General features: G+C 46.1%; 1 protein-coding gene across 1 annotated transcript in view; it reads left to right on the top strand.

Moving 5' to 3' along the window:
• LOC135385488 (A.superbus venom factor 1-like) overlaps positions 1-21661 on the top strand; it is a 134661-nt gene that overhangs the window by 81736 nt on the left and 31264 nt on the right. The window contains exons 27-33 of the mRNA XM_064614826.1: positions 2947-3121; positions 5398-5567; positions 5712-5870; positions 6386-6499; positions 13544-13613; positions 17605-17650; positions 19773-19860. Coding sequence (XP_064470896.1) covers positions 2947-3121; positions 5398-5567; positions 5712-5870; positions 6386-6499; positions 13544-13613; positions 17605-17650; positions 19773-19860 — 822 coding nt within the window. The remainder of the gene's footprint in view (positions 1-2946; positions 3122-5397; positions 5568-5711; positions 5871-6385; positions 6500-13543; positions 13614-17604; positions 17651-19772; positions 19861-21661) is intronic.

Here is a 21661-nt window from a genome sequence, read left to right as displayed (position 1 = left end):
TGCCTGGTCTGTGGACATAATGGTATATGATTTGGGGACAGTTGTGTGTATCCGTTTAGTTGTCCTCAATCTGCAATGTCTCTGCAAAGACGGTGCAATATTCCCTCACATAGCCAACATGCAGCACAAAGTATACCATTACTTAGAGCCAGCCAATATACAGGGTGTGTTTTTTTAGGCGATACAGATTTTTCATTGAAAAAAACTATATAAGGGTTATAGACATGCTGTTTTCACTTCTATCATCTCTGAGTCGGCATACGTTCTTGGCTATATGTTGCTCGATCGTCAAATGATTAATTACCAAAAATCGTTAATTAACTTTTTAATTATAAAAGCTACGAAGTTGTCCCAATGAGAACATCTGTTCCTTTCGGTGACCTCATTACGTAGCAGTTTTCAGAACAAAAATCGGTTCGGTAGATCGTCCGCAAAAAAATCGTGAAGGAACACCAGTTTTTTCTTTATTTTATTCATTGCGCATCTTCGGAGACCCGTCTTTCCTTTGCCTTCAGTGTGAGAGGGTGAAAGAGCACACTGTCGCCTCTTGCATCCTGGAAAAAGATTAATAGAAAATGCAACACAAGAAAGGGGCAGTTCCGATAGCGTCACCCGATATTTGTGTTTTTGTTTTGTTTCCGCAAGTTAAAGCTCATCTTCGACGGATGAGGCGGCAATGTGGCGGCATCTTCGACGCATGAGGCTCCTTCACCATCTCACATTCGAGGTGAAGGAAAGACGCGTCTCCGAAGATGTGCAATGAACAAAATAAAGAAAAAAATGGTATCCCTTCACTAATTTTTTGCGGACGATCTACCGAACGGATTTTCGTTCTGAAAACGGCTACGATATCAGGTCACCGAAAGGAACGGATGTGCTCATTGGGACAACGTAGCTTTTATAATTAAAAAGTTAATTAACGATTAATATGTAATTAGTCATTTGACGGTCGAGAAACATATGGCCAAGAACGTCCGCCGGCCCAGAGATGATAGAAGTGAAAACAGCATGTCAATAGCCCTTATAGTTTTTTATGAAAAATCTGTATCGCCTAAAAAAAAGACACCCTGTATATTATTTCACATTGTATTGACCTTGAGATGGTGGGCATTGAGGCCTAAATCTAATACACATAGCGCATGCGCGCATCTAAAGATTGTTCCTTCACAATGTGTCGAACACAATAAGAATTTCTGCAATAACAGTATTTTGTTGGAGATACCCGCGAATCCAATCCTCAAACTTGTCCGCATGCTTGCTGTCGACGGATTGAGTTGAGCAAATCGAATCATAAGCTTTCACACATCTTGTCATCAATAAGTAGCTAGTAGGTGGTAAAAAGATCAAACGAATCGCATAATGGTTCTTCATACTTTCCTCAAAGCCAACGCTTCCAAGAAGAATAGGCAGCCTTCTGAGTGCCGTTTGCATAACGCACCAAAGCTTCGGCCTCGAAGGAATTTCGAGTTATTGCTGTTGCCTACTTTCAATATTTTTATTTTGTTCTATTGTTGCCAACTTCCATACGTCCAGCCACACGAAGGCTTCTCTTACAAGCCTTCGACTATATGAAAAACTACGTATAATACGCATATCTGGGATGTGAGTTCCTCAGGACGAGTCTACCCGTGCGAGGTTACTTCCGTAATGAAGCAGTTACCAAAAAAAAAAAAAAAATCGTAGTTAATCGTCGTAATCTGTCGTAGTTAGAATGTCAAGGAACGCGCTGTGTACAAAAGACATAGTTGTTTGCGAAACAAAATGGGACATTCAAGAGCATGAGAAAGAACTGTATCAGATTAGATATGTCATATATAATGTGACAAATGGTAACTCGGCACCCTCCTGTTTGCTAGACTCATTGCTCTCGCCTTGCCATGAAAAGGGGCGCCGTGCATAGTATATATTTATTCGGCACTTATGACAGCTTACTGGACAGTGCATAACATGCCAGCAGACGAAGCCGTGTGGTAGCCGCGAGGATCGGAGTCCACTGGGTTGTTGCAGCAAGAGTAGGTTGATGGAGCATTTGCCTGAGTCACTTATCCGGACGGCAGCTCACCACAAAGCTACTGGTCGCGGCTCAAAAAGCCACAAGATGTTCCTAACAGACGACTACCAACGGAGTCACCTGTGTGTCGAATCCAGACCCATTTCCGCTCGTTGAACATGGCTTCATAATTTTGTAGCAGATTGTTTGACGCCAAGGGGTTCACCTGCATAACTAGCATCCTTCTACGTTCCGTTGGTCTGATACAGGGTGGGACAAAAGTTTACGGAACACGCGAGCAGCGTACTTTTTCTTCGGTGTGACATCCTAGCGGCCGCCGGAAGCGGGTGAATTCACCGTTTCGGAGGGATAGAAGGGTGCATTGTTGGCGACACACAGCTGTAGCTTCCACTTCCCAGGCATACCCAAGCGACACCGGAACTACCATTCTGCGCCGCTAACGGCGCATCCTTCCATCCATTCCGAAACAGTGAACACACCGGCTTCCGGAAGCCGCTAGCGTGTCGCACGGAAGAAAAAGTACGTCGCTTGCGTGTTCCGTAAACTTTTGTCCCAACCTGTACCAGTGTACAGCACGGGTCACTTTACATGGTAGTCTTCCATGTTCTCTACCACCACAGAGCATTGTTCATAGTTCGATGTAGGTGCCGCCAACATAACTGAGGTCACCATGATTTTAGCTATATAACGTTGACGGTTCTCTCATAGCACTTTAGTAGTCTTCCATTGTTCCACCCGAGCAACACGCATCTTCACAACTCATCAACAATTAGGAAACATGTGACGGAACTTTTACATTTCGGCTACCATGATGCTACCAAATCGTACCACCAGAGTTGCTGAGAAGTCATTTCTAATTCACTTTACTTATTGCAAATTGTATTCAAGAACTACGCATTGAACTGAACATGTTCTTGTTAAAACCTGCGTTGCAGGTAGATAAATTAAACGTCTCAAACGCGCGAGCAGCCGCGTACCTGGACAGAAATCTAAGGCCATCATCTGAGGAGTACACACTGGCACTTGCTGCGTACGCCTTCGCCGTGGGAAACAACCCTTCGAGGTCTAAAGTGTTGCAGTATCTAAAGAACGTCGCCAGTTACGCAGAAGGTAATCATATGTAGACTTCTATGTTTATTGATGTCTTTTTGGTACGAGGAATCTTTGAAGTTAAGTAGCCTACGTCATTTCCGAAGAAAGCAACACCGTTGCGCGCGCACTTGAGCTACACGATATTCAAGCTGTGTTAATCGTTCCCTCGTTCCCGCATATCAGCAACAGTAACAACAAGTTTGCATTCCATATAAATGACGTTACAATAACATCGTGCAAGACATTGCTCGAAGTGTTCCAGCAGTCTGTGTAATATGTAGAATCAAGACCGCTGGGGAAAGAGCGACACACACACACACACACACATACACAAATTCACGCCTTTTCGCAGCCACGTGCGAAGTGACAGCGATAGATGTATCTAACGAGAGCGCATTAAAGTGGTCTCGCACGGTGGTTGTTTTTGTCTTACGAGCTTTGTCTTAGGGAGGGGAGTCCACAGCCATATTGATGGGCATAGACGACGCAAACCAAGGATATGCACCTTTTTTTTTCTCTCTCTCTCTCAAACCCTTTTCTCAATCACAACATACGCTGTTCTACAGAAGAAGAGAAAGCGGGTCAGGTAGGACGTATCCCAACCAGAAAGAGAAAAGCAGTTGTCAAAAAATTTGATCAAGTGAAATATTTTGCACGCGTGTGATCGTGATCGCCAGCGAGGCCACAGTGGTCCATTTTTGAACTACTTCCCCCACCTGAGAAATATTTCCGCCCTATCAGTATATCTCACATCGTATTTCGCACATTTCGCTAAAGTTTATTTTTTAAAGTTTATTAACCCCCTATTTTATGCCGTGATATCCATCTGCTCTCACCCTTCAGCTTTTAGCCCGAAAGCTTTTAGCCCTAACGTGAAAATTCTAAGCGGACATGAGTTAATTGGCGCCGATTTCTGATTACAACCGAGAAATCCTGTATTGATTTACGCGCATACATAGCGTTTGTTTCACGACACATACGCACAGCGACAGTGCGCTGAAAACCGATGATCATATTTGCGGATACTGCAATGAAGAGCGCTCTTATAGCATTGTACAAGATGTGACATCGGTTCACAGTTGTTGTTAACGAGACACCATTGTGGTGTCGTCGTGCCATAGGCGCCGACTGCGGGGGTGCGCGGGGGCCCTTGCCCCCCCCCCCCCCCCCGGAACATGAACTAGGGGGGGCGCCGCCTCCCCCGGGAAGTCCCGCTAAGAGGCTGACACCAACCTTTGGGGCTCGGCGCGCCCGGGTCAAAAGAGCGAAGAGGCACAAACCAAAAATGAATCTTGCAATTTGTAAAATATGTATCCGCCCACCATACTCATTATCACAGTAGAAGGTGAGGCGAAGAAACACAGAGGATGACACAACACATAGCCTGAATTTCGCCCAAAGCAATCAGATCAGCAGTCGAAAAGGTACGAGCAGCTGCCAGTGAGGTGTAACGGTAGGATCTTCGGAATCTTCATATTCGTTGGGAGCGGGTTCAACTCCCGCTGCTCCATTTCATTGACCATATTCATTATATTGCGCGCATTTCGGGTCAAACATCGAGGATTTAATACATTTTGTTCTTTTTGCACTCAGTTTTCAAAGGCGTAATGCCTTCAGTTGTGCACATGTTCACTGTTTACGTTCTCTCTGTTTTTTCTTTTGTTTTGTTTTTCTGTTCTTCCTTCCTCTTATTTCTATACCAGTTCTGCATAGTACATCATAGGATCCCGCCAGAGTGTGTGATTCTTCAGCTTTAGTTTTGTGTTCTTCATTTTCCTTTTCCTTTACACTCCTTTTTGTTTTTTTTTAATATTTTCTTTGCCTCTTTTGACTTCCCCCTTTCACTTTTTTTTTGGAATAACAAGCCGACATCCATCTGGCTTACCTTTCCTTTCTTTTTTTTTCTTAATAAACATATCCCCCCCGCCCCCGCCAGAGTACTTACTTCGCGGTGCGCCCTTGCCCCCTCCGGGAAAATGAAAACTCTCCGCCTCTGCGTCGTGCCATTCTACGACGGCCTCATGTGACAGGAGGAGCCTACCTTATTTTGCAGTTATTTAATACGAAGTCAGTGTGAGTAGGTTGCGGTTCTTCCATGAAAATCAAAGACAAGGAACGAAAAGTACGGTATAACTTGCTATCAGTAACAATGAAGGATAGATTGGATCCCCTTTTCTCTCCGAAAAACGTTACCACAAAGACCGCTAAACCTAAGTTCGTATTTCGTTTGGTGCACTTGAAGCACTTATCTATATTTCTGGACAGTTATACTGATACGTGTGATTTTCTTGCAGGAACCAACATGCGACACATTCCTGCACCAACGCAGTCGCTTACTATTGAGGCAACGGCATACGCGCTTATGAGTTTAGTCAATGAGGGAAGCGATCGGGATTATATCGAAAGCTTTGTCAACTGGATGAACAAGCGATTTCGCCCAACCGGTTCCTCCAGCTCGACACAGGTTCGATAATTTTGCATTCGTTGGGCAGGGATACGTGCAGGAAGAGCAAACGTTCTTGGAGCGCGCACTAACGTACTACATCTAGCTTTGCAAAGGCACTACTGTTATTAACCATTATGAATAATGATATCCCCATAATCACAGGACACCGTAGTCGGCCTCCAGGCTCTTGCCAAGTACGCCATATACAGCAAGGAAGACCTGATGGACATCACGTGCGATATTACCCTCAGTTCCGACAGGAACTTCAATCAGACCATCAGGATTAAACGAGACAACAGCCATATAGCCAATCGTATCCAGGTATATACCAAATTACATACCCAGTTTCATTGGAAAACTCTGTCTCGCAGCGCGCAAGGCACTGCGCGAACAGCCACACGTGTGGGGTTGTCGATGTGTGATTGCTTTACCTAACCTCAACAGGATTCTGAAAGAGGCATAGGAATGAACAACAGCGGGGATTGCTGTGAACGGCTTTGAAATTTAATTTCCTGATAAGTGATAGTAAAGATAATAATTTTCTCGCAATGTAAAACCAAGAAATTACTAATTAATTTCTGGTCGACGGTAATCATGCAGGGAGAGGTACCGTACTTAAGATAACTGGCATGATTACATCTTGCCATAACCGCAATTTTCTCTGGCTGGCCCACAATAGTGACTGCAACAATTTCTGTCGTGAGCCTAGAAGACCCGTTCTCTTTTTAACTTCCCAGTATGACCGAAACAGAAGTGGTTTCCAACGTAATAACCGAGTTTGGGCTATATATATTTTCTTTTTCTTTCTTCCTTCCTTTTTTTGTTCTTCATCCTAGGTCCCGCATCGTCCTGGGGCAGACGTGTTTCTAACAGCACGAGGTAAAGGAACTGCAAATGTGATGTTCACCACATCTTACAACGTGGCTGCAGGCAAAGATGAACTCTGCAAGGTGAGACTTTCCACGGGAGGGCATAACTGCTAGTTTGATTTAGTGTTCTCTATTCACAATGTCACATCCATTTTCACGTTGTGCACTATGCGACAATGCCGCGTGCCCTCCCGACCGTAAGAAAAAATAATATATATACATATATATATATATATATATATATGAGGGAAGAAAAGCCATTAAAGAAACAAGTAAATGACACTAGACGTTTTTGAAATTCAAAATTACAGATTAAGATGGCTTCTGTGGCAGCACGCAGAGAAACAGATACTCATGGAACGATGCGACAGCACCAGAGGACACGTGTTTCGCCGTGTTTGCGACACGTCAGCTCTCGGTAGCTGCGCATCGTTCGGAATTGGCAAACCAGGGGTCGCTCAGCGAGCGATATACACCTGGGAGGGGGACTGAGCATTCCTCAATGCCACAGTGCAAGCCAGTGAATTATAATGAGGGGAAAAAAGCCATTAAAGAACCAAGTAAATGACACTAGACGTGATTGAAATTCAAAATTACAGATTAAGATGGCTTCTATGGCTGCACGCAGAGAAACAGATACTCATGGAACGATGCGAGAGCACCAGAGGACACGTGTTTCGCCGTGTCTGCGGCTCGTTAGCTCTGGATAACTGCGCATCGTTCGGAATTGGCAACCCAGGGGTCGCTCAGCGAGCGACGTACACCTGGGAGGGTGACTGAACACTCCTCAATGCCACACCGCCACAGTGTGGCATTGAGGAGTGCTCAGTCAGCCGGGGTCACACGGGTTGGTTTCCATATTTAAAGGACAGAAATGTGCTCCCACGAACCATATGCTCCGTCTATTAAAATGATATTATTTTAGCGGCTGTGATTTTTACTGAAATTACTCTAGAACAGAGGTGTTACCGTCTCCACCAAGATATATACGAACTGAGCTCATAACACGGTCAGAACCACCACCAACAATAAATACAAGTAGCTAACAATTGGGAGTAGATTTCCACGCAGGGTGCGTCCGGGTACATTTGTGTGGGTACATGCTGTATGTTGACGCAGTGTAGGATTGCGGACAATTTTCGCATCTGGAAACGTGTGTTGTTCTAGTTGCTTGACAGGTTGCAGTCGAGAGCCGTCGTCTGAACCACCTCATCCTAGCGACTTGTTTTGGTTGCGTTGATCCCTCTTTTAAATCGATATATGCCGGCTTACATGCAGAGGAGCGATCGACTTCTCTCGTGCAGTTGACTTTTGTTGCCTTCATGTAAATGCGCATACTGGAACTCTCCCTTCGAAAACCGCTTCAGTTTTTTTATTTAAAATTCTAGCTACGCTGTGTGTCTTTTGTTCGCTCGAGGCAGTTCAAACCTTCTTTCAGTTTCTATATGAGGCGGTCAGTACGGTTATCAGTGCGCAGCCAGTTTTCGATCTCTATGACTGTTGCCGAAATCTATACTCCGTCTATTCCTTCGACCGGCGTTGCAGCGGGCTCTGCTCAAAGCATCCACTGGGCCCATGCTTTCGCAAGGGCGGTGCTGAACGTTGGAACGGTATTCCTGCAGGCGGAGGTACCCGGGTCGGCCCCGGCCCGTGCAGGGCTCTAGCGAGAAGCACCTGACTCAGGTACTGCCAGTACGACCAGATGATCACTGTGGGCGAGATAGGGACGTCTATTCCACGGAAATAGTGCCCCACAATGTGGTTAGGTGGGTCTGAATGACCGATGGAAGTCGACTCAGGATCCGGCTATTCAATTATTTCTGAACGTATATACGAGCGCCTATGGCCCCTAAGGGCAATACATATTCATCCACTTTATATTCAGCCGCGCGACTTCAGAACGCGCGAATTCCGTTACGTTGTACATGGTTAAGACTCAAGGTCAAGTTCCCAGAATTGGCAACGTGGGACGACACGACCTAATTGAGAAGTATTTTAGGGGCAGCCAAGAAACGGGGGTTTATCCCGAAAAAGGACCTGCGGTCTCCGTCGAGAGTAAAAGTGGGACGCAGTCAAGAGGGCGGGCAATGCAGGGGATGTATTTCTGGAACTCAGAAGGTAAGCGGGACACTCTCGCCCTTGTTGGTTTTAAAAGCAATCAGCATCGGTTGCCCATCGCCTTTCTGTACTTTGAACGTATGTCCGTCACCAGTCTGTACGAATGATGTAAATATTTGTGTCGCCTTCCCCCGTATTCTGCCTACCGCCGTCTGTGTTCGTTTCCCTACATAGTTTGTTGGAGTCCGTCTTCACGCTACCCAACCAGAGGGAGTTGCAACAACATGCTGCGTTCATGTCCCTTTAAAGGTCGGCTGCGTCTTCTTATCCCTGATAGAGACAGACTGGGCATCCCTCGCATACAAATGGTTCGTGCCATTGGGTTCCAAGTTGACGGGTGTCAACCACTCACATGCTATCCCCATACGGCAAACTCTCATTGACTTTAAAAAATTCCATGTATTCAAAGAATTCCAAGAAGGCGTTGGAGAGACCTATTCACGCTGCCACTAGGTCCTTCTGTTCCGCCCATCCGCTTGAAGACAAGAATGTTCCTCTGGTATCATGTCTGAATATCGATGCTGCACTCGATCGCCGACAATGTTATCAAAAAGATTCGAATCCAAAACCAAACCGTTAAGAAAAGTGAGACTGTATAGTGACTATACAATAAGGTAAGATAAGATATTATAATATAAGATTACAATCAACACCGCGATGCGTGCGCATTCGTACCCTATTCCGGTCGTCAGCTATATTTTCTCAAGTTTGTTCGGTGATGGCTGCTACGCAGAAACAGATCTTGCACCATCCTGTCTTCAGCAAAGGGTGGACGATGAATCTGCAGAAGCGCAAGCCAATGTAACGTATCTGGGTGCCTTCAAGGTGGGATGCGTCAAGTGTAGTGTGAGCGTGGCTGCAGGCCTTTTCCAGAACTTAATCGACGAACTCCTGGTAGAGTTACAGGAAGTAGCACTATAATTATTCTTCGATCACGTCTTGATTTAAACTGCTAGTAAGGTCGAACTTACAACACGAGTGCGACGTCAACTTGCCCCATGCTACGAGCCCGAAAAAAATGATTGCTTGTTACATGTCGACTCTGTAGAATTTCTAGCATATCGCATCGACGTTAATGGCACCCACTCTGAAGAATCTACAGAAATCCATGATGCCCGCCATATGAAAAGCAAGCAAGAGCTTCAAGCTTTTCTTCGTTTATTCAAGTTGTACAATGTATTCCTAATAGGCAATGCTACCATTGCAGGGCCGCTGCACCGTCTTCTCCACAAAGACGCGAAGTGGGACTGGACAAGCATCCATGACGACGCTTTCCAGCTTTTTAATTTCATGCTTTTAATTTCTCTTGTAAGATAGCGCACGCTTACCGTTCGACGAGAAACCTTCCATATTCCTGACGTTCGACGCATCACCACACGGTGTAGGGACTGTACTAAGTCAGCTACTGCCAGATGGACGCGAAGCTCCAGTTGCATTCTCTTCACGCACCTTGACGACTGCTGAACATAGTTACGCAAAAATCGAACGTCAAGCTCTTTCATCACAGCCAGAGTAAAGCAGTTTCATCATTTTCTTTTTCTGCGCGCATTTACAATTGTCATAGACCACCAAACACTCCTCGGAATATTCACATGGTCAACATCCTCTCCAATGCACCAATAATATTTCCTTGAACTCAGATGTTAAACGATCGCGGGATTGAGCTTATTCATCGATCAGGGGAAAAAATTACTAATACAGATCATCTAAGCCGCTTGCCACTTCCAGTGAACGATGAAGAGCTACGCCTCCAGCTGAGGTATTATTCACAGAAGAGCTGGTGAGTCCTCCACTTCATGCACGGGACAATGCAACCATGACGACACACGACCCCAAACTATTCCGAGATCTCAACTAGGTGTGAAAGGGATAACGGTATGAAAAACGTCCATGTGCGTTCGAGACATTCTGGTCAAAACCAAATTAGCAATCCGTTCAGAACAACTGCCTCTTGTAGGAAAACATAGAGGGTCGAGAGGTTGGACACATGAAAGCCCTTGCTCGGTCGTACGTCTGGCGGCCGAGTATCGACGAGGATATCGAACAGCGTGTTAACAGTTGCACCGAATGCCAATCCACGAGGCATGCATTACCACGTGCACGGATACACCTCTGAGAGGTTCCACACACTCTATGGTCTCGTCTTCATGCGGACTTTGTGAGAAACGCTTCTTGTAGTGCCCTATCATGCCGCAAGAAATGGACTGGTCGAACGAATGGTCCAAATCATAAAGGGCTCTATGAAACATATTGCATGGAGGCTTGCAGCAACGACTTGCTCGTCGCCTTTTGCAGGCAACAGGCCACTCCCAATCCATCAACTGATTTTACCCCAGCTGAACTTATGCAACGCAGGTTGAAGACTTGTCTGCACAGACTGCAACCAGATCTAATGAGTGAACGTCAGGAGGCAGAAGTGAAGTAGGCTCCCACACGAGACATAAGGACTTTTCTAGGCTTCCACATATGGATGTGCAAAGTTACGGCTACAGACTGTCATCCATCCTACTGGAATGTTGTCCTACAGAGGTATTACTCAGGATGGCAGGGTTCTCCGATGCCACATGAACCAACTGAGAAGTCCCGCCACAGCGAACTACCAACTGCAGAGTCGGTTGTTAATTCGACTGTTCTTTCTACCGGCGATTGCACTCCACAGAGACCTGTAATGCTCACCTCCATTACTATAGCAGGCACCACACAATATTGGGCCCATATTAGCTGGGCGTTGGAGAAGCAGGTCCAATATGCGCACCATATTGGTGGAAAATGGGACGAACCCGTATTGGTACTTGTACCAAATGCCAAAGCAGCACGGCAAGATTGGACGTTGAAGCGTGCGAAATGCCCTACTCAAAACGTCGTTACATCAAACAACTTCCTGCAGAGGATACACATTGTTCTAAATAGTCGACGTGTCTGGCAATCCCACTGTAACATGCACTGTAAAGGACAGTTCTCACGTACAGCGATTTGCTACACAGCGCTATAAAACAAAACACCGCTATGTGTTCCTCCTCTCAGTGCTGGGAACCGCTATAAAACAGCGCTTGTCAAAGTAGAGCCCTCGTCAACTTTTCCAGCGCTATTTTGAGCGCTAATTCTGCGTTAATGAATCGGGAGCTTTTTTCAGCGGTGACGTCGCGGAAGCTGGGGTTTATTTCGCTTTTGGTCACTCGTAGCAGCAAGCCGGGAAGGCGACGACGTGAAAATGGTCACGATCGGGTTTCATCAGCCAATGCATGGCAATCAGAGCATCAAAAGTGTCATCCGCCATGGTGCTTGGGATACCGACGTGGACAGTAATCAATCATGACAGCATCGGTGCATCACGTCGCAACGATGTTTTCAATGACCCGAGCAGGACAGCCCCATGTACTCGGTTGTATGTGAGAACGGGAAGCGGAAAAATAGGACTAGCTTTCGAGCGCTATCTCCTACCACCGTAGAGCGAAGCGCTGTATGTGGGCCTTAACTCAGCTCGTCCACCTGCTGCAAACAGCCGCCATCTTGCTTCACGATGCCAATCGGTCGTAAATGCGGAATGAAACGAAACGTTCCAAACATCCTTTCAACGAAATCGCGCGTCCTAGAACTAATGCGCATGCGCGTCACTCGGGTCGGTCGTTTCATTCGAGCGAAAATGTTTGTGGTTTCTCTAACGACAATGAGAGCGGCAGTTAAAGTAAAAACGGCAATGTCTGATAGAAAGGAATATCTGTGTGTACCTTGAAGTTACTCCAGATGGTAGGGCGAGTTGCTGAGGCGTATGTTCGTCGCCGTCACAAAAGTATTTCGCTGCTTTGTAGGGAGTAGGGTTGCACTTTTGATGTTGCACCAATATTGGCAGCCCATATGGACCAATATTGGCGAACTTGGCATCCCACATTGGTCCAGTATTGGGTCAGTATTGGTGTGCTGCCTGGGACTGACCAAGCAGCTGCTATTTCTCTTATGTATCGCGTGCGGAGTGTATGATCAAAGGTTTCGTAAAGATCGCGGGACGCACCACGCACTCGGGCGTCTCCTTTCTTGTAGAACGGTCATGTACTCCTAGTGTCCTCCTAGTATCAGTCTGAGTTCGTTGTGATCCACACGTACGCAATCCCCCCGACTGCATCAGTCTATCTGGCCAGCAAATCGGCGGCTACTCTAATCGACCCAATCGCTACAAAACACGCGTTCCTCCGACGCGAACGCCTGTCGCACCTTTTGCGCACTAGAAGAGTGTGATCTCGGCTTCGGCTGCTCATTTGCGTATCAAAATTTTGCGATTGATATCTCAAAATACGTGCTCGTGTCAGGGTATTTAAACTTGAGGTTGAATTTAAATAATGACTGGCTAATTAAAAACTAATATTATTTAATTAGTTGTCCAGTAGTTACATACGCTTTCCGCCAAGATGTCTGCCTTGCTGTAGAAACTATACCTGCGAAAACTGCATCTGTATAGCTTTCATATCTTTTTTTACAAAAAAATCCGCAACGAATACAGATGAACACCCTGTAGAACGATACGTAGGATACAATTTGCAGATGAGTGAAATGCGTATGAACTCCTCCGCGGTGGCTGTTCAAATCTGGGAGCACACTTTCGTCACCTTGAACGTCTATTTTTTTAACTAATCTAAAACCATTTTTCAAATGCTATTAAATTGTCCTTCAAAGCCTTTCAAGGTGTTATCACACCCTTTACTTTTTTGCGCTGTTGCTGTGGTGATTTGTAGTGTATTTTTGCGATATCGATTTTATCGTATACCGCACACACAATCTAGCGATGACATGACATGACATGATGCTGGCGCTGTCACGTGGTCTCATGTGATCATATAAAGCGACGGACGGACCTACCCTGGGGTCGGTCTGATCAAGCTATCTGATCAAGCTTAAAATGCATGTACCTTACCATATTGCCCGCACAGCTGAAGGATGTTTATTATTCCTATCATGTTTGTGTCAACTATCACACGATATCTGATTAACACTGATATTCAACCTTATTTCCAGTTTGATCTTCATGTGAACTTCACGGAGTTGTCCATGCAAGAAACATTGGATTACAGAAATCAGACTAACAGTAAGTTTCCATACTTGCCACTATGTGCACTACACTGCAATGCACCCCAATTCGAACGTGTAGATGCAAAAACTGGACAGTTTATAACTGCTACTACAAACAATGCCTCGTGCCTTCAGAATCATATCGAATTTGTGTCAATGCGTATCTGTCAGCATATTGTCCATATGTCTTGCACAATGTTCTCCTAAATCATGACACGGAAGAGTCATAAAATCAATTTCTAGTTTTGAATGCTATACCGTCATGGGGGGTACGGAATCTGCATGCGTCTGCCAAAATTTCTTCTCGAAGGTCGACTTCTGTGCACTCTTCACAGCTGATGGCAGTCTTGCATCATAGGGTAAGAGCGGGGCCCGAGAATGCTCGCATTATATTGCTAGGAGACAGACAAAAGAGCTCGCGTTGTCGTCATTTTCTCTTGGAAAATTCGGCAGTATGAAGTTTTGCGGGCTCTTTCGAAAAATAGTGAAAGCGCAAAATTTTCTCTCATGGCATTCATACTTTGCGCACTACATGTTATTATTATTATTTTTTTTTTCCAGTATCAGTGACATTTTCCTATTCCATTTTGGTCTTTTTCGTAGTCCGCCCACAAAGGGGACCCAACCTGAGATGTTTGGTATAACGTTGTGGTTCACCAAACACAAGTGGCTGCGCTTGTGTATCTGGTAACTGTACCACTTGACTGGCAAAGACAACTAGATTGGTGTTTCCGCCTTCAAGCAAAAAGTTACGACGGGAGCTGCGGAAAGCACGCAAAGTATTTGGGTGCCGCACGTGCATTTTCTAAGATAGCGGGCGCACGCGACGCCTAAGGCAGCATTCACACGGGGCAAGTTTTCCCAGCAACTATAAGCAAGCCAGTCAACCGACACCGGCAAACTCCAGCAACTCGAGTTGCTCGGAATCGCTCCCCGACCGAAATCTTGAGGAGCTGCTCGTGCACGGAGCCAATCAGCGAGGGGAGCATTGCCACGTGACTCCCGATGGCGTGATGTGACTTGGTTCGTGGGTTCAAGTCCTGCCAGGGGCAGCTGAGAAATAACTTATTTTTCTTTACTAATGCCACACAAACATATCAATCGCCGTTTCTTCGAGCAAATGATTCTTTTCTTTTTCTTTTTGCGTATTAGACTAAGATTTGCAGCTAAAGGAAAGACATGCTGTGAGGTTGTTCATGGGTAGAGAATAGAATCCTATATCTTACATGCCTGCTGAATGAGGCAAAATCGGCCGGTCACGCTACCGTATGATGATGCCAGTTTCCTAGGATCGGAAACAGAAACAGTCAGAGCAGAAACTATCCCGTAAGCGTACACTGCCGTATGCTCGGTCAACGCCACATAGATGCAGACGGCCTGCTTATTGCCTCCTCTCCCTCCTGCGCTACGTGGACACATATAGTCAGAATGCGTCTGCTACTGCGATTCGCCGTTCTATGAATTCAAGAACTCGAAATGGGTTGCAGCTAACTTGAAACCTGTAGACATGAATCTGTAGGCAAAAAGTGCAACACGCTTTCCAGAAAGTCAGTCATGAGAAAGCTATGGGGCTGTTTTTAACTTTACTTTAGAGTTTTCCCGTTTAGTACGCGGAGACGTTCCATCACTGCTCGCAGATGTGGTTCGTCTCCATGACTACGACTGCTGAAAGCTCGTTCGTGATTGGCTACCACTCCTGGCACACGATCCTAATTGGCTGACTATTAGTTGTTACGTCACGTCGACTAGTAAGCAGGCTTTCTCTATCTAGGTGGTGTTGGCTCGGTGCTCTACCGCTCTCAGCGGAGATAAGCGTCTTGGGTGGGTGCACGCTGTGCAGGCCTCCGTCATGTTTTCTACTATCTGCCACAAATTTTCATAAAATGGGGAGTTGCCTTAGGGCGGTTTTACTTTTGGCATTGGATTACTTGACGGAGCTGCTACTACGAAAGCAATTTTTTTGCTCAGTTGGGGAACTAGTTAAAGATATATTTTGATCAACTTTTTAACTATTGACTTTAGGGAGCACATTGCAATTGCAATATTAAAGCCTGGTCACCACATGATCCGCTCGAACCACTGGTGAAGCACTAAAGTTGTCTGAGTGCGTGCCGAGTATTTCACCTCGGCTGTCCGCTGGCAACAGAAAGTGATCTCAAAAAGAGCGACGGTGACGTCGATATCTCCGCTCTCACTTACCGTCACAGAAAACTTAATGATTCACGATCTTTGTTTTCTTTTGTTTTTCTTTTTGCTTGCAAAGAACTCTGCACATCACCACTAAATATAAGCCCTTGTCGTACCTTGGAAGGGCAAGAGCTGTGTCCGGCAGGATGAAATGATTGATACGGCAAGCGGCTGCGAACACATGAAAGAACGAAAGGAAGGAAAAAGAAAAAGAAAACAAAGATCGTGAAACATACCGCGATAAAGGTTTGGCAGCACCGCGTATGACATTTTTCTTAGGGCGGAGATTTCGACGTCACCGTCGCTCTTTTTGTGATCACTTTCTCTTTCCAGCGGACATCCGAGGTGAAATACTTGGGTCTATAGCACGCGCTGAGATTACTTTAATGTTTCATCAGTGTTTCGAGCGGATCATGTGGTGATCAAGCTTTAATATTGCAATTGCAATGTGCTTCCTAAAGTCACTAATTAAAAAGTTGATTAAAATATATCTGTTAATTGGTTCCCCAACTGAGGAAAAAATTGGATTTCTAGTAGCAGCCCCGCCGAGTAATCGAATGCCAAAAGTAAAACCGCCCTAAGGAAACTCCCCCTTTTTTGAAAATTTGTTGCAGATAAAAGAAAACACCCTGTATATGAGGCTATAGGTAGAGCTACCGAGTAGCTGCGTGTAAACGCGATCTGGAAGTTGCTAATAAATTGTTGTTTGTGTTTGGGAAAAGGTTGTCCCGTGTGAACGGAGCCTAAAGGTAGCTTCGTGTTGGAGACGCGGGCATTGTGCGCTCGTTATTTCCTTGCGCACGAAACTCCGCCGCTTTACTAAGCCACTCTATCGCCCTGCTTGCTTCCCAACTGACACAACAGTACTCGGTGCGCAGCATACGATGGCGACGTTACGTGAGAAAGTGCAAAAAAAATTCGACGATAACATACTTTACGTGAATTTGCATAGAGGCGACTTCTAGTTAATGGATAGGCTACAGCGTACAAGATCTGACATGCTACGCATGAGCAGTAAGCCTATATGACTGATGACATGATTTTTAAAGGGACTATGAAATTTCCCGAACCCCCATACTTTTTTTCGATGGAAACTGTTCTTCCCGCAGAGAAACTAATATGCCACAAATTTTTCCGGACGAAATCGCTCCACTCTGCGAGGAGCGCGCGCTGGAAATCTCTCTTCCGCGTTCCTCCTCTCCCGCGCATATTTCCCTGCCGATGGTGTAACTGTACGGACCGCTCTTCGGTTCCCCGTTACGTCACCGGTGTTGCACAATGGCAAGTAATGCCGCGAGCTCGCGCTGTGGCTGCCGCCACTGCCGAAATCTGCCGATCGCGCGAAAGCTGCTGTCATGGAGATTTCCACTCCCGATGAACGCATACGCGGGATCCTACGGCGCATGCTCCTGGCGGGATTCCTCGGCTCGGCAACACGTCACGATGACGTGTTGCTGAGCCGGCCGTGGTCGCGTCAAGTTACCCGTTGTGTCTCCGCTCGGCAGCTCGTCACGGCGCGGCGCCAGCTGTCCTCCCTTCGCCGCTCCGTTTAAATTCGCTCCCGAGAAATCCGCTCGCGTGACGAAAGTAAAATTTCGGTTCTAGACTCAGAAAAATGTCTTCTTTCGAACGAAACGAAGAAAAAAATCGTTTCATAGTCCCTTTAAGCCTAATGTTGCGTATTTGGAAACTGGATACGTTGCCTATTTCGGCCACAGTACCTATATATTGCCACGTGAGATCGCTACAGCCCTGCGCAATTTGTTTTCCGTGTGACATTGCAGTTACGTTTGTTTGATGTGCGACTTTAACACTTCCAGGGAAACTAAGGAACAAGAAACCCTACAGGATGAACGTATGTGCCAGGTATGCCTGTTTTAGATGCATATGTAGTTTTCGAGTGTATTTGGTTAGGTAATATGTCACACTGTATTAACATGTAAATCCTAACACCGTGTGAAGGTCCGCGAGCTGGAGTCAGGAGTAGCATGGAAAAGGGTAATCAGAGCGCACAGCAACTGGGGCGAACTTCTTTGACATACCGCCATATTTATGGGTCTCTGAGTGGAAGCAACAGCCAGCTGTGCTGTGTGCCTTTTTTCTTTTTTGTGTGTGCTTTATCACTGACTTCTATCTCTCACACTCAGTCAACTTAACCTTTCGTCCTTCCTCCCCTCATCGTCGATGATTTTATCCGTCCTTTGGCCTATACATTGCAGTGGCCATTAAATCGTACATTTTAAGGAACCGTGTAAGCCGATCCATGTGTCTGAACATTGTAACATACGTGAAGAAACACGGACGGACAGAGGAAACGTTTACGAGCAACGGAAACACAATGGACCTTTTCAGAGTGAGCATATGGGCATGCCACCTGCAGGCAGCTGCCATGTCATTTTGGGATAGGTAATAGGTGGAAGGTTGTGCGGACGTTGGAGGCCGCAAAACTCCCTTCTACGGCGGGTGGACTGACTCCACTTGACCACTGCTTCCTCAAAGACGGGTGACAATTATTGTTCAGACACGTTCAGACTATAAGGGCACGGGTAGACAATTTTTGCTACATGGAACGCATCCACCATATTGATCCGGTGGGCGAACACGTGCGGGTTTGGAATGCCCGCAACTTTTTCACGCCTTTCCGGAGTTGTAGCCGGACCATTGCTGAGAACATTAGGGGCAAGTGAAATATGTTTGACGATGGAAAGAATTTTCGTATGAGGACATCGTGCAGAGAACAACCTTAAATGTTGATCAGAAAGACATCCGAAGCACATGTGGTCACAAGACCGCGACAAGGGTGATCTTAATGCCGACTTCACTACACTGTGGTTTACGATCCGGGTGTGGTAGCTATTGAAAGTCAGTTGTTGTTTTTTTTTGTTTTGTTTTTTGTTGTTGCTACGTTGTTGGTAGGACAAGCAGATGCCGACAGCAGAGATACGAAGAGACAAATCGAGGAACTACAGACAGCCATTATAAGGAAACTCGGCCCTGAATTGAAGGCCTTGACTGCGCTGTATGAAAACCAGATATAGCCTTCACTGCACATTCGAAGCACATGTGGTCACAAGATAGCGACAAGTGTGATTTTAGTGCCGACTTCACTACACTGTGCTTTACGATCCTGGAGTGGTAGCTCTTGAATGTTAGTAGGGGCTTATTGCTACATTGTCGGTAGGACCAGCAGATGCCCACAGGAGAGGTACAAAGAGACAGATCGAGGAACCGAAGAGAGCCATTACCAGGAAGCTAGGCCATGAATTGAAGACCTTGACTGCGCTGTTTGAAAACCGATATAACCTTCGCTGATTTGAAGGACCTGTGGTGTATACTATGAGGTAGTCGTCGACGTAGCGGAAGATGCTCTGAATGTTGTTCTTGAGGGGGATCTGACTCGCTTGACACGGAGCAGACGTTGAAAAATCATTGGGGCTCATGTCTGAATAATTGTTAACCCCGTCTTTGAACAAGCAGCTGTCAAGTGGAGGTGGTCACACCACCAGCCGCGGAAGGGGGATTATCGAGGCGACATTCATTGAGCGCGCGGACAACAATGTGAGCATGGAATCCGTCAGCCTGTTTCCATCGGAAGTGGCCTTTGTGGCGAAGGATTTAGCAGTCTAGACTGGACGCCAGTGTCGTTTTTCTTTTCGTTGCTAGTAAACGCGTGCCCTGTCACCCCGTGTTTCTTCGCGTTTGTTCCATGTTATTTAACCAACATGCTATACATCTCGCACGTGCATGAGATGTGAAATAGCATATTTTCTCTTGTGCATGAATTTGTGCACTTCGCTGCATGTATCTGTGCGCATAGCACAAGCACTCTAGGCGAGGTTGTAGAAACTACTGTTATGACTGGGACAACGGCTGCTTTTGCTGCTATTATTGTGATTATGACACCAGGAACCCTAATTTTAAATCACTGCTACCTAGGAAGCGCCTTGAACCATTCACGCAATAGGCAATTGACTCCGTTCGTCAACAGGGCTTCCAGAGTCGGAGACACCGGCATGGCGATCATTGATGTGGGCATCCTTAGTGGATTCTCTCCTGACCCTGATGATCTTGAAAAGGTACAGTGGATGGGGTTCAACACAGTATCTGTATCAATTACAAGGACCCTGTTATATTTAACTAGACCTTTGCGACTTACACATTCGCGTATCTTATCTCATGACTCGAGGACACGACTCATGACATTCTTCTGGGGCAGATGGGAGAAATTGACCTTTTTCACATTCGCGTCGTATCCTAGCGGCCCTCCAGCGAACCGCACTCGGCGAGCACCAGAACAAACCTACGTGAACAGTATGGAACATCGAAACTGGTCTTGAACGGAGGGCGGCGAGATAGCGCGGTGTCCCCACTGTTCCACTCCATTCTGCTCCCGTCTGCAGTGCCGTCTATGCCAAAGGGAGTCTGGCCATTAGGAGGAGCCTAAAAAAGAGGCTCGACCTGTCAATCAAACTTAGGCGCATTTCATTGGTTACCGTTTTCCATGGGAGCTGCCATGACACCAAATTTTCTCCAAAATGGAGGATGGTGCTTGGAACGGCGAAGCGGAGATTTCGTGACAAAAAATTTTCACAGACTACTTTAATTTCATACTGTGAGTATATATCCTCATGTACGCATGTGCAAAATCAGCTTCAACTTTCGCTCCGCCATCATTATTTACGTGAAAATGGGATGTTTCGTCGCTAACGTTAGGCCTAGTTAAGATCGTGATTTCAGGAAAATAGCAAGAAGGACGACCCTTATACGTAGGATTTTGCATTATATATATATATTGCATTTTATTTATACATACACCTTTGCTCCTTTTTGATTCAATGTACTTACATTACGTGATATAAAACTTCATACCGGCTGTCGTCTGCTACGAAGAAGCGATTGTACCGCCATCCTGGCCAATCACTTCTGCCAGCAACCATTTCTGCAATTCTGAGCCTTCCCAACATGCCTCTCTCCGTGCAGATGGCGTTGATAAAAGCGGGCGCAAAATCCGTTGTTTTGGTCTGTCACCAGTGATATCCGTTTCAATCCAAATCCATCAATTTTCTCCAAAATGGTAGCGCCCAGTAAATAAGGGTGAGGTATAAGTACTGGATGGATGTAACAATAGACAACTGTATTTCGACCTGTGATTGGCTAGATACCTCAAAAAGTGGGTGGAGCCTCAGGTATAGGCAGGTCCCATTAATGGCCAGACTCCCTTTGGCATACACGGCACTGCCCGTCTGCCCCATCCAGCGCCATCTATTGGATGCGGAGATAACCTTGTACTGCGCCCCCAAGGTCATCGGCGGCACGGCGCATGCGCATTAGCTGTTGTGAAAAAGGTCAATTACTATTGCGCCTGTGGATTGTACCATACCGCGTCTTAGACCAGAGCTCCAGCTCAGTTTTTCTGAGATCATGCTATATGGCGAGAAGGCACTATGTTAGGCTTTTACAATACGCATAATTGCCCTGTCGCCCGGCGCGATATTATAGGCTTTACTGGAATAAAGTAAAATTCCGGGATGGTTTGTGATCCATTCTAAAAACGAATTCATTGTCCCTTTGGTTGTCCCCTTGCACTGGGGTTCTTTTATCGTTTTTAGAATACGTGTCAGTCTTCGTTGGCCTCGGAAATAGGGGAAGGGAATACATCTTCTTGCACAAGGATCACGCAAGTCAAATTCTTCAGCTCTGGGTAAAACAGATGTATAGAGGTGAGCCCGCCTATGTTCACCCGTCTTCCTTATCAGGAATGCTTTAAAGCATTCCTCCGGCGTTGTCACGTAACTTGTCTGGCGCAAAAGAGGTGTAGGTCCTCACACTGACTTGAGTCCACTCCCATCCCCGTTCAAGTGGCGATCCCGAGGCACC

Source organism: Ornithodoros turicata, chromosome 2 (genome assembly GCF_037126465.1).
Source record: "Ornithodoros turicata isolate Travis chromosome 2, ASM3712646v1, whole genome shotgun sequence".
Classification (NCBI taxonomy): Eukaryota; Metazoa; Arthropoda; class Arachnida; order Ixodida; family Argasidae; genus Ornithodoros; species Ornithodoros turicata.
The sequence above is the reverse complement of the archived record's forward strand: the minus strand, read 5'-3'. Positions and strand labels throughout refer to the sequence as shown.